This window comes from Corvus hawaiiensis, chromosome 20 (assembly GCF_020740725.1).
Source record: "Corvus hawaiiensis isolate bCorHaw1 chromosome 20, bCorHaw1.pri.cur, whole genome shotgun sequence".
Lineage (NCBI taxonomy): Eukaryota > Metazoa > Chordata > Aves > Passeriformes > Corvidae > Corvus > Corvus hawaiiensis.
The window spans coordinates 2,761,995-2,774,404 of NC_063232.1; the positions used below are offsets into that span (position 1 = coordinate 2,761,995).

Consider the following 12,410-nt stretch of genomic DNA (forward strand, 5'->3'; position numbering starts at 1 on the left):
AATGAGTTGGTGCTTTTGAGACTCAGCAAACAGCTGGGCCATTTCAGGACAGCCAGAAGTGCTGTTTTATTTTTACTTGAGTAGTATCACAGCAGAATGATGTTTGAAGAGCTTGAAAAGCAGTTAAAACACATGGATATTTCTTCCACAAATAAGAATAGGCTGCTTTTGAATGATGCTTGTCTCCACCTTTACTTTACCACTACTGAAGCAGGAGCAGCAGTCACACCAGTCACACCAGTTTAGGGCCAACCCTCAGGTCCACATTAACCAGCTGACTCCCAGTGCCCTGCTCCAGTCACATCCACCAAGAGAAGCTGCAGATCTGTTTGCAGCTGTCATACCTGCATAGCAACAGGAAAGTCACTTTGTGCTTCAGGAGGAAAGAAGACATCCACAGCTTTCTTTGGAAAGGGCTGATTCCCAGTGGGTGGTGTGCCAACCTCAATGATATGCAGCTGTGCAAGAGATAACATTAGTTCTTGCATCCAATTTATTTAACAATAGATTCAACAATGAAGTTACAGCATCTTCTTGCTGCTCAGCCTTAACCCCAAATTTATGCAAAGACAAACTAAGTTAATCTTTCTAAATTCATTGGCTAAATGTCACTGGCTAAAGGTGTGGCATCTGGTATTCATGTACCATAGGAGAGGGAAACAGTTAAATACAATCTTTAGTTACCCCTAATTACTTGGAAGTTTCAGGATTCTGCTGGGTTACTTTAGATGCATTCTTTTAACTTGGTTCACATTCTAGAGACAGTTCTGAAGATTCAGTTTCTCTGAATTTAACTCTGATTTTACCCTGGTTTTGCTGTAACTCACATAATTCCAGCATTGGCATTGGAGCACTGTTTAGCCTTGCAACACTATTGCTTCATTTTAAAAAATTTTCATCCAATAATTTGGAAATTAGTTGAGTCTGATACCAGGGATCAGCATCAAAGAAAGATTGCGACAGCTTTTCCCTCAAGCTTAGCCTGTGAAGCTGAGAGTCACATGTTTCAAGCAGCTAATTAGGCTGGTCATGACATGCCACTTAACTTCTCCACTCACAGATTCTTGCTACACCAGGTAGTCCAAGCTCTGCATGCACCATATGCCATATCCAGACTGACACAGTCCTTCACTTTCTTCCTTAAATGCAACTTTTTGCATTAAACCACTTGTTCTCCTGGAAGCAGAGAACCACGGTGAGTCACTAAAGATTACAGTATATTTAGAACCAAGCCTTACCTTACCCCCAGCTTGCCCTCTTACTGCAAAACAGAAGAGAGTGGATTCTTCAGCATTCCCTTCCATCTTGAACTGTGCAAAGCTGGCTGCATGTCCCTCGATGGGCTGTGACACTTTTCTGTCCACAGAGTACAGCTGCATTGCTCCCACTACACGGTTTTGCTACACAAAAAAGAACAAGTGTCAGGAAAAATAGGCACTCAGTAATTTCATTTAAGTTAATACTGGTAAATATGCTGCCATTTCAAGCTTCCTCTTACAACAGCATCATTTCAAACTCTTAACCTTGTACTAGTGCTTATATCACTACAAATCCAATTACTTTAAAGTGAGATTTTCAGTTACACTTAGGTTTGTTATTTGAAGTTCAAGACAAGCATTTGCATTTAATAAAATAAACACATCAGTCCTGTTCCCATAGAAGGAGACAACAAGACACGCTCTGGGGTTTCCACACCTTCCTGGAGGTGAAGTACCTGTGCAGATATTCCAGTCAGCAGGAGCCATTTCTGCTTGGCATCAGTCCTGTAGTTGATGATCTGGCAGCCAGCAAGGCTGGAGTGGCGATCAAACATCTTCACAGGCTGGGACTCCCCCTCCATGCTCCAGTGGTAAACTGCATTATCCGTCACAAGGGCAACAGTGTTCAGAGAGATCCACTTCCAGAAGGTGACATCATCTGTCATGGTGTGAGCCTTCATCTTGCTCTTCATTTCAATGTTGAAGATTTGCAGCGTTTTCCCAGCTAGAAGACACAGCATCGTTAGCCACGTGACAGAGCAGAAGAGCTGCACTAGGACATGAAACCCTGGGGACTTCCTTCAAGAAAAAGCTGTTCTACACTGGCAGACCTTCAGGGACCAGCTTTTACTTTGAACCAGACCACACTCCTAGGGATGATTTTACCAATTGGCCACTACTGAGCAATCAAACAGATGTGGAGAACAGGTTGGTAGGAGACAAAAGCTTCAGCCACACAAATGGGTTGGAGGATATTTCACGTACATCAAAACCAGGTTACAATCATGCTGAGGCTCTTTGGAGTTGTGAGGGAAGCTATGCCAGTGGCATTAAAAGCTATGTCCACATCTGTTTTAAATATTAAAAGGGCACAACATGGAACAGTCAGGTTGGCAGAGGGCTTTTGTAATTCAGGCTAATTAACCAAAACCTTGGGGTTGTACTAATGGGATACACAGCTACTGACTGCAAACCAGACTGACAGGAACTGTGCAAGGGAAGGAATCTAGTGACCAACACAAGCTCTAGAAGGCAAGAGGAAAAGTTCTCCAAATCACATAGAATGGTGCATACAAAAATCCTGAACAGCCACCTGCAGTCATTTCTACCAGTTTTTATAACACAGTGGCCTAAGAAATTATTTCTTCCTGTTGAGAAGATAAGAAAGGTTCGGAGCAGTTCTACTACTTATAGGAAAGAGTTATTTAAGCACACACAAGCGTAGCCCAGGAGAAATATAGAAGATCCCATGAAACTGGATGCAGGTCAGAATATCTGCTACAGTTACTAACTGCAGCCCAGCCTGAGGAAGTCACAGTGCCACAGGGGCAAGTGCCTGTGCTCACCAAGGACTGATCGAGTTCAAAGCCATTAGTTCAGCAATTGATGCAAGATGCTGAGTCAGGAGTTTCTCCAGAACTTGGAGAAATCTCTCTACTACAGAATTACTCAGGCTATAGGCAGCAGTTTGTTTCTGCATCTAGTGCAGCTGGAGCTTTAGGGTCAAGGGAGAAGGACATTCAGGTAACACATTCCTACATGCTAGGCAAGGTATATTACAAGGCAAAATCTAGACTTGAGTCAAAAGGGTCAGTCCTGTTCATAAAAAGCTCAGTATCAAGATCCCAATGATTTAAGTACGCTTTGGGTTCTTGAGTGGGATAGTTTTTGGAATCTTAAGGACTCCCTTGTTTGGGAGGGTATGAAAAACCTCTGAGTTTTAGGCCTTCAGTTGCTTAAACACCACTGTTCAGCCATGTGCACCATCAATCTGAGCCATTTTATTCTGCTTTTTCTTGTCATAAGACACAACAGGAACTAGTACAGTCAATTGAAGTAACTCACCATCTGCACACACAAGAAAGCATTAAAGTTGTGACAAAACAGTAGCACAGTATTAAAGTCAAAGTTAGGTAACATTGGATACATATAAATCTTTCCATTAGCAATACATGCATTTCTAGAATGGCTGCACTGAAGGCTTTTTGGGGCTCTTAGGGGAAGAGACAGACATTTCTGGAGACTCCAGAGGAATGCTTGTTCTCTGTATCATCCGAGATACCAAGCTGGCTGACCTTGTACTTCCTTCACCACACAGGTCTTCTCTGCATAGTTCTACTGCTCTTATCACTGACTGATACAATAAATATGCACTGGTCTCTTTCAGCAAGGCCAAACTAAGGCCTTCAGGAATATTTGTCCCCCCTTCCCAGCCTCAGTTTTCCTTTCTCTAAGGAAAGGTTTAGCTGATAGACCTTATACTGTTCCCTCTCTTCCCTCTAACATGATTCCTTAAAGCCCACACTTGGCTTCCAGCTCTCTCTGCTCAGAAGCTGCAAGCATTTGGACTGAAGGAAAAAACTCATCCTAATGATCAGCAAATGGCAGGAAGCTTCAGCTGAAGCTCCCTGCCCAGCTGCCTCCAGAAGAACTGAAAATGCATTCAACTTAAGCTCCCATTAAGCTGTGGAAAATTGCTACAGGATCCTCCCACATAAATTACCTGAGAGACCTCAGTCACTCAAACTAGTTCTACAGAAAGCCTTCCATCCACTTCAAACAGCCCTTTATCAGGACTTCATACCTTTTAATGCAATGACTTTACTGGCAGGGTTCATGATAGCACTGTCAGCTGAAATGGGTCTTCGGATTGGGTTGCTGGGGTCATTCATGTCAATGATCACCACTTGAGCCTGTTCTCCTACTTTCTCTCTGATGCAGATGAATTTGTCAGACTCCATTGTCAGAGTGCTGAACCCAATGTTTGCTGGGTTGATGCCCAGATTTTGGAGCTGGAAGAGAAAAATAAGGTTTAACATTAAGTGATTACCTTGGTATAGCCACAAAGTTTTTGTGAATGTCACAGGAAATATCAGACTTTGCTTCGTTTTGTCACAAAACAGCCATGCTACTCAAAACCAGCATGACACACCGTGTTGCACAATTTCAACTAAGCCCAGCAGGCTTCCTGGAGAAGCCCTGCAGCATTCAAGCACTTGGTGTCTTGTCTTCAAGGTCTATTTACAACTTAAATATTAATAACTCAATTTTTGAGCCCCCTCATGTGGTTTAAGGCACACTGAACTCGCCATGCTGGACTTGCAGCTTCAGTCCTCACTCTCACCAGCTTTCCTCCCTGAACTCATCCACTGGGTTTGACAGCTATCACTATTTCAAGCTTAACATTACACGTGAGGTGTCTGAGCTTTATCTTTATCCTTGTGGAGCTAAAAAAAGCTGCCTGTCTAGCAATTAGCCCAGGCCTGTCTCGCAGCAGGAGGCAGAGCTGGGCACTACTGAAATCAGCAATGGCTCAGCCACGGCCCTACTTAACACCAAAGTTATCAATAAACTGCTTCCTTCTCTGCTGAGCCACAGTCTGCTCCCCTAAGCCTTTCAATACCTACCTTTAATTTATGTTTCTTGCACTGCTTGCAACAAAACAGTTTAGTTAATAGCACTTTTGCAAAGCTACTGTATGAGGATGTCGGTAGGGAAAGAGTTTATTGCATTTTTAACAGTGAAAATGCAGCACAGTCAGTTCACCTCACACACAGATATCCAGCTCGTCCATACCTTAAGAACTCCAGTTTTCTACTATTAGAAGAACTATCACTTCTAATATTCTGGTATTTTTCTTTCTGGAAGACCTTCAAACCCAAGATGTCCCAAGAAGGGCGAGACCTTCAAAGCCAGTTTAGGATGATTGCCCTGGTTTGGAGCACTCAGCTCTTATCAGCTGTGCTCTGCACCAGCTCCAAGGAGGCCATGCCCCAGCTCTGCTCCTGCCTGTTTGCAGCTCCTGATAAAGAGGATTTTACTCTACTTCCCCTTTGCCCAGGCTCTCCAACAGTACATGTGAGGAACAAGTAACATCTGAGCTATGGCACACCAAGTTAACAGAACAAGCTTCACAAAAGTCACTTTGATGGATGATGTTGATTGCCCAGGGAATACCTGACAATAAAGGCAGGAAATTTCCTGCTGACAGTGTTTGACAGCTATTAAAAAAAAAAAAAAAAAAAAAAAAAAAAATCAAACCCTACCTCCTTGACAGGTCAGAACTCTTTTACTCAGATTTAAGTGAGTGTTTGAAGTCCATCATCCCAGCACCTGACTATATATTGTCCAGCCACTTAGAAAATTTTAGATTCAAGCTCATATCTCCTTTTCACACTTGGAGCAGTGTCCTCTAGACCTGGGACTCTGGCATTGTACATGAGCTAGGCAGGGTTATATGCAACCCAGTCACACCCCTGCAGGGAGGGAAGGTTTGAAGATGTGAGAGTTTGGTGTGACTTACTGGAGTGACTTACTGGGATGTGGCAATTCCTTTTGCTAGGGCTGCAGGCTTAACAAGTGCAAAATCATTTATCAAGCACTAAGTTTCCTTGTTAATTTGGTAGAGGGGGGCAGCTGCAGAGAGCCAAGCTTGGCAGTAACTTACAGCACTACACTCAAAGGTTGTCGACAGAACAAATCAGAGAAGCAAGTCCGAGCAGATGGCAAGACGTCTTACAGAGGTCTAGACAAAACCACTACATCAAAGGTGCTTGGATATTTCAAGACAGATTTACCTTAATCACAGCAAACTGCCATCTGCTAGTGCCAGGTCTGAGGCACTAACCCTAGGTGGGAGATGGGAGACTTTTTGCATTTCTGTTATCAAAGGTGCGGTATTTCTCTGCAAAGGTTTAGAAGATTGGCACAGGAGATTGGCACAGGAGCTCTGAAGAAAGCCTGGAGAAGTTTTCTGATGGAGGTGCAACCATCAGCAAGGTCTCTAAGCACACAAACTCCTTCTGCTAACGCTTCATCTTTTCATCTCAACAAACCAAGTGTGTGAAGCAGTGTGAACCACGTCTGCTTCAAGGGTCAGGAAGTTGGCTCTGGTGGTGACAATCTCTTTGTCTGGTTACACAAGAGTGTCACTGGCCAAAAGTGGCACTTGCCTCGCCCAGCTGGTAAAGCCAACAGTAAATTTCTTGGCTGCACCAGAACTCTTGAGCAGAGATCATTCCCTGGAATATAGGTTGTTTTCCTGCCCAAACAGGCTAAAGTTCAGGTGAGTGGGGCAGGCGTGTTTATAAAGCTAAGCAAAGCAAACAGAGATGAAGATTACTGTTAGGAAACATGACAGCAAATATTTCTTTGAAGGCTTTTATTCTGAAAATTTCAATACTATTCCATGTACAAACTCGTGAGTTGAACTACAACGAAAGGTGTACAGGGGTTAATGGCAGATTTTCTACCTCTCCTCTTTATACAAAGGGAAAAAACTCCAAATATTTAATGTTGCACTAGGTCCACTACATTTCACTGATTCATAAATTAAAAAAGGGAATTTAAGACATTGCTACATTTTACTACAAAACCCACTTCCTTGGCTTTCAAGCAGATATGAAAGCAGAACTTGCTAACTGTGCTTAGGCAACTGATTTACAGTTCGAGTTATTTTACACCACCATTTGTTGGAAAGATCAGTTACACCACACTCCTGCTAGGAATAAAGTGTTCTGTGAAATAGCTGCTCCAGTAGAGTGGAACCATGAAACAGATTGTCAGGGACAGCAGCAACTCTTGTGTTCAGCAGAGATGTCGCCTCAAAGGACTCATCTCACCCAAGATCAGATACTTCAGTCACTTGCAGGCTCTGCTGAAGCATGGAATTCTGTGATGGCCTTTATCTGAGCGGCACCGAGATGTGAGTCATTGTAACATAGTAAGGCAATGTCTGATTACCAGAATTATTTTTTCACTGCAAGATAATTCAAGTGCATTCTTGGTAACTTAGCCAGAGAAGTTGTCACATGGATGGGACATCAAACTGAACGGTAAAACTGCTGACAGGAGTCTCTTTGTTGACCCCTTCTTGTAATGTTCCCTTTCTTGTGACAGTCTGCTTAGCTGTCAGATAATTTCTCCTTGCCTATGAGGAAGGGCACAGAACTGCTGAGCACACATTTCACCTCGACTCTCACACTCAACAGGATATAACCATTGCTCTTGTGGCCACAAGCAGCTGCTCAGCCCCTGCCCAGAGACTCCTTATCTACATGCAGCTAGAAGTGACATAGGTGCAAAATGCCACTTAATTGGAAAATTCCCATTTTTTTGAGAAGTCCCCCAATGTGCAGTGAGTCACATTAGCTCTCTCTCAGGCCATGCTTTACTGGGCTTTGACTGAACAAGGCAGACACCAGGCTACACTTCAGCTGCTCTTTTAATTCTATACATGAAAATTCAGAAAAGCAAACTTAAGTCACACAAAACTATTTATGTTTGTGCTGCTCTGTTAGTTACTGCCTGCAGTTCTGAGAGTCCCAACAGTCAGTCCATGGCAAAGTACTTCATATTTACCAGTGCAAGGTAAGAGTTACAGCTTGTGGCAGGCTAGGAAGTCATGTTTTCAACAGATAAGGGACCTCTCTAACATTCAAGAGCTCTCCTATTTCTGTATCCTTCCTATTTTCTGCCTCACCCTCAGCAGGCCGAGGCACCACCCGCTCTCAGCAGCCACAGACGTGCTTTGGGACTGTTTCAGCTCCACCACTGAGGCTGTACCTGCTGAAACTGGAGTTCAGAACCACTGAATCCCATTCCTTATCTTTGGCTGAGGCCCCAATCCCAGCAGGAAGCACTAAATCAGCACGGCCACCAAGGCAGCCAGGGCCCTGCACCTCAGTGCCTGCTGCGAGGGACATGCCCAGAGCAGCTTATAAACTGCTTAACTAATTGCTCCTATCCAATTAGTTGACACACACACGCAATCTCTCTCTCCACAAGACATTTCAATTCTCTGTTAGGTATTTTCCCTCCACAGGAATACTCTAAACTCACTGGCTTTAGGAATTCAGATCCACTAAGAAGCAGAGAGCAAGAATCCCACCAAAACAGCATTAGGCACAGCAGTCCTCTAATTCCTGACTTGTATTATCAACAAAGGATGTAACTGCTTCAAACTAATGCTGTTACAGCAGAGATTTTGTGGTTTAGGCTGTATTAAACTCACTGTCAGCACAATACATGGAAGAATTTTGCTCTTTGTCATTTTTAGAACAACGTATTGAATTTATGTTTTATTCTATGGTGCTCTGGCTGTCCTGTTTTATTCTTTGGCACAGCTGTGATTCCAAGAGCCACCCAAGCACCACCACAGCAGTACAGCACAGCTGCCATTCAGGTTTGCTCCATCAATGAACAATAGATACAAACCCCCTTTTCCTAGTGTTAAAAAAGCAGTTCTGTCTTGGTATCAAGTGCACAGCCTGAGATGGCAGTTTTCTCTACTGTCTACATTGTCTTACAAAAATATTTAGATTCAGAAGAGTATTTATTAATGCCTTAACTCAGTACAGCAGGGGGCCTGGTCCAAGTTCAGTATTTATATATTTCAGGGTAGTGTGGTTAAATTAACTGGCAATCACAGTTCATCAGCTGCTAATTCATCTGGTTCCTTCTCACTCACCAAGAATTGTCATCTTAGAAAAGCTCCACTGACCCACCACAGTAAGCAGCTGTTTTACTTTCACCCTCGAACACACACTGGCACATTTTAGGAATCCCTGAAGCCTGGATAGAAGCAAGCAGATTTGCAATCATCCCACACACTGAACTCTGATCTCCCACTGCATGCACAGTGGATTGTTTCCTCATAGCCACTTTGAAAAAAAAAAGAAGTAGCTATATAAAGTTTAATAACATGAGTTTTGATAGCACAGGAATCAGGTTCCTCCTTGAAAATTCCCATGGAAAGTTTCTCCACAGCCTGTTGTTGATGTTCTTTGGTGGCAAGGCAGGGATGTCCAACAGACACCACACAGATAACAGCCTGCACACCTGGGGCTGCTGAGATTGCAGAGCATGTGATGGGACTCAGACAAACAAACCCTGAAACCTGACAACACTTTTTGGTTTAAGCTCCCCAGAAACCTCCCTCCCTTAACTTCTTGTCCAAAGTACACCTTTAGCTCCAATTAGGGGTACAAAGCACTGTGCACACAAGAGATGAGGCACTCAGGAGCAAGGTTCTGGAGCTTTTCTCTCTTCATTCCCGAATCACACAGCCGAGCTGCACAGCAACAGGCAATGGACTGGCCTGAAGCTGAAGATCAGACAAGCTTTGTACTTGACCATTTTTTAACCTCTAATAATGAATCCGTGGAGAGCTACGATCACACTGTGTGTTGACTGATTTCAATAATAGCCTGCAAAAACTTTCTCATGTAAATCCATCACCTGCTTTTTATAGCTAATGCTCCAGTTGGGTACCTCATCTTTCATTAAGCATCACTACAAACTCGCAAGTGCTGCACAACACCTGTACAACAAGTTTCCTAGACAATGTGGGTCAGGTACAGCTCAAGAAATTGTATTATTGAGTCCATGAGGACTTCCTAGGAGCAGCCTGGATAGCAAAAAACATCGCAATATGAATGTTTCTGCTCTCAAAATTTATGTCAGAACCTCCAGCAGAAAAGCAATTAACTCCTAGAATTCAAATTCCTCTGAAATTTTTCAATGAAATGAAAGGAGGAAGTTCAGTAGCTGCAGCCAACTGCAGCATTAAGGGCAAGAGCCACGTGCACCCAGGCTCAGAGGGGTGCACACCCATCCGAGAAAGGATCAGCTCCTACGTGCAGCTGTAAAAGATTCTGGTTCAGCCAGTGTTCCACACTGAATAGGCACAGGTAGAGAAAATGCAAATTAAACCCCAAATAAACAGATAAATCAGTCAGAACAGTCCTGCTCCACCATGTGCTAGCCTGAAAGCTCCCAGCACTTCTGGCGTGAAGCAGATGAATTTCATTATGTAACAGCACTCATGTCATTAGAGACCTGGCAGTGGGTCACATGCAAGGTTGGGGTCTTAAATAATGTATCAGAGGTGTGTTGCCACAATACTTGATTGAGAGTTGGGCTGCTCAGAGGGATGAGTTTCTCCTGAGTGTGCAGAACCTCCTCAGTACCTGGTTCTGGGCTTTGCAGCTACCAGGACAAGGCACTTGCTTGGAGCTGAAGCTCTGGCCAACTCCTGAGGTTCTCCTGTCTGTGCTGCTCACTACAGGGACACCTAAACTATGAATTCTGGCTGGGCTTTAAAACGATATTGGAGTAAAATAATTCAGTGCTCAGCTGCCCACCTAAACAACAGCAGCGATTTTAGACACTACGAACAGCTGCAACCTTCAAATAAGTATTAACTTCTTCCTATTTGAGTTTGGAGAAAAGTCACTATAAATCATGCAAATCCATCACTACCTTAGTGCCCACCACAGCCCCAGTTAGCTGAACACAAACTAAACACAGATACTGGCACCACAGGGCAGCAGGCTGCCAGAAGACCTTGGCCAGGTGTGCCAATGCAGCTTTTATTACACGAATTCTCCTCAAAAAACGCTCCTCAGCAGTGAAACCAAGTTTAGTAACACCGTGGCCCGTAGTACTTCGCCCTTCAGACCTGTCAGATAGGAAGTGCCCATTGCACAACTGGGTCACCACTTCCAGACCCCTCCCTGTGCTCCAGCTTCACCCACGGACACGGGAGGCACACACTGCTCCGGGAAGGTAACCCTGCATTCCCGCACCAGAGCCCGCTTAGGATGTGCTACCAGCGCCTCCAGGAAGTCATGTTAGAGAAATTAAAGGCCATCACTCGGAAATAAACGATTAGCATGTGGTTATGGTGCAATGAGAGCCAGAGCTGCGACTGGGAAGAGGCCAGCGGACACCAGAGCTGGCACCTGGGCACCTGCACTGCCACAGCTGCACTGCAGGGAGCCGCAGCAGCTCCCACATTTCACTGCAATACGTGCTTTTCCTTCCAGAAGATGACATTACAAGCGGGAACACCGGCAAAACGATTTAGCCTGTCTTTAAAACTACAGAGGCTTCACCACCATTCAAACAAATAAAATTAAGCAGCACACAGAGACAGCTCGGCCACCCGACCAGCTCACCCCTCATGCCCTACAGACCCCGCGCTGAGCTGGGATTTCCCCCCGGCGCTGGCCCGGGAAGCGCAGAGGAGCCACCCGCGCCCCGCCCGCACCGCCCGGCCCGCACGGGCACCGCGCCAGCCTCGCCCACCCCGCCGGGCCACGGCCCGCGGGCCACCGGCAAGGGCGGGCTGCCCGGCCCGGCCCCTCCCGGAAGGTGCCCTTCGGGAAGCGCTCCCCGAGCCTTCGGACATCTGGAGGGCGAACACCCCGCCGAGGGCGCTCGGCCGCCCCACACGGAGGCACGGCGGGCAGGCCCGGCGCTTCTCCCCCGGCACCGTCCCCGGGAGGCTCCCCCGGCGGAGCGAGACAGCGGCCCGCCCGCCCCCGCGCCCACCTGGAGATGCTCCTGGAAGCGGATGGGCAGAATCTGGGCCATGGCGGCGGCGGGGCGCTCCGGGCCGGGCCGGGCCGGGCTCAGCGGTGCAGGCGGAGCAGGGCCGCGATGGCGGAGCGGGGCCGTGCGGAAGCTGCCCCCGCCGGCGGAAGGATACCGCCGCGGAAGGATACCCGCACCTGCCGCCGCCGGCCTCCCGCGCGGAGGGATCTGGGCGAACAGCGCCAATGGGAGCGGCGTGCGGTGATGCGCCGCCGGAAGGGACTATTTGAGGACGCATCACTCCCTCCCTCCCCTCCCCGGCCTTTTTTTTTTTTGCCACATCATGCGACCGAGGGGCCGCGACGTCACTTCCGCCCCGCGCGCGGGCCGGCCCGCGCGGTCACGTGGGCCGGGCAGGGCGGCCGGACAAGGGGACACCGGGGGGACACCGGGGGGACACCGGGGGGACACCGGGGAGACACCGAGGGGACACCGGGGAGACACCGCAGGGACACCGGGGGTGCCCCTGGACCACCCCTCTTGCCCACCGCGGGGTGTCCCTGTCACCGCGCTGGGAGGGATCTCCCCCACTTGGGGCCACCGAGGGGACGGGGA

At 46.7% G+C, this 12,410-nt stretch overlaps 1 protein-coding gene across 7 annotated transcripts in view; it reads right to left on the reverse strand.

The window, feature by feature from the left end:
• The window catches only part of CLTC (clathrin heavy chain), a 29,897-nt gene extending 17,940 nt beyond the window's left edge, over nt 1–11,957 (reverse strand). For 3 of the 7 annotated variants that reach the window (XM_048324469.1, XM_048324472.1, XM_048324467.1), the window contains exons 1-6: nt 11,814–11,957; nt 4,063–4,270; nt 3,324–3,326; nt 1,715–1,983; nt 1,239–1,400; nt 345–458 (exon numbers count right to left, since the gene is read on the reverse strand). In XM_048324469.1, the coding sequence (XP_048180426.1) occupies nt 345–458; nt 1,239–1,400; nt 1,715–1,983; nt 3,324–3,326; nt 4,063–4,270; nt 11,814–11,855 (798 nt within the window). In that variant the 5' untranslated portion in view covers nt 11,856–11,957. The remainder of the gene's footprint in view (nt 1–344; nt 459–1,238; nt 1,401–1,714; nt 1,984–3,323; nt 3,327–4,062; nt 4,271–11,813) is intronic. The other 4 variants (XM_048324470.1, XM_048324468.1, XM_048324473.1 and 1 more) reach the window with 3 other exon arrangements.
• Between the last annotated feature and the right edge of the window lie 453 nt (nt 11,958–12,410).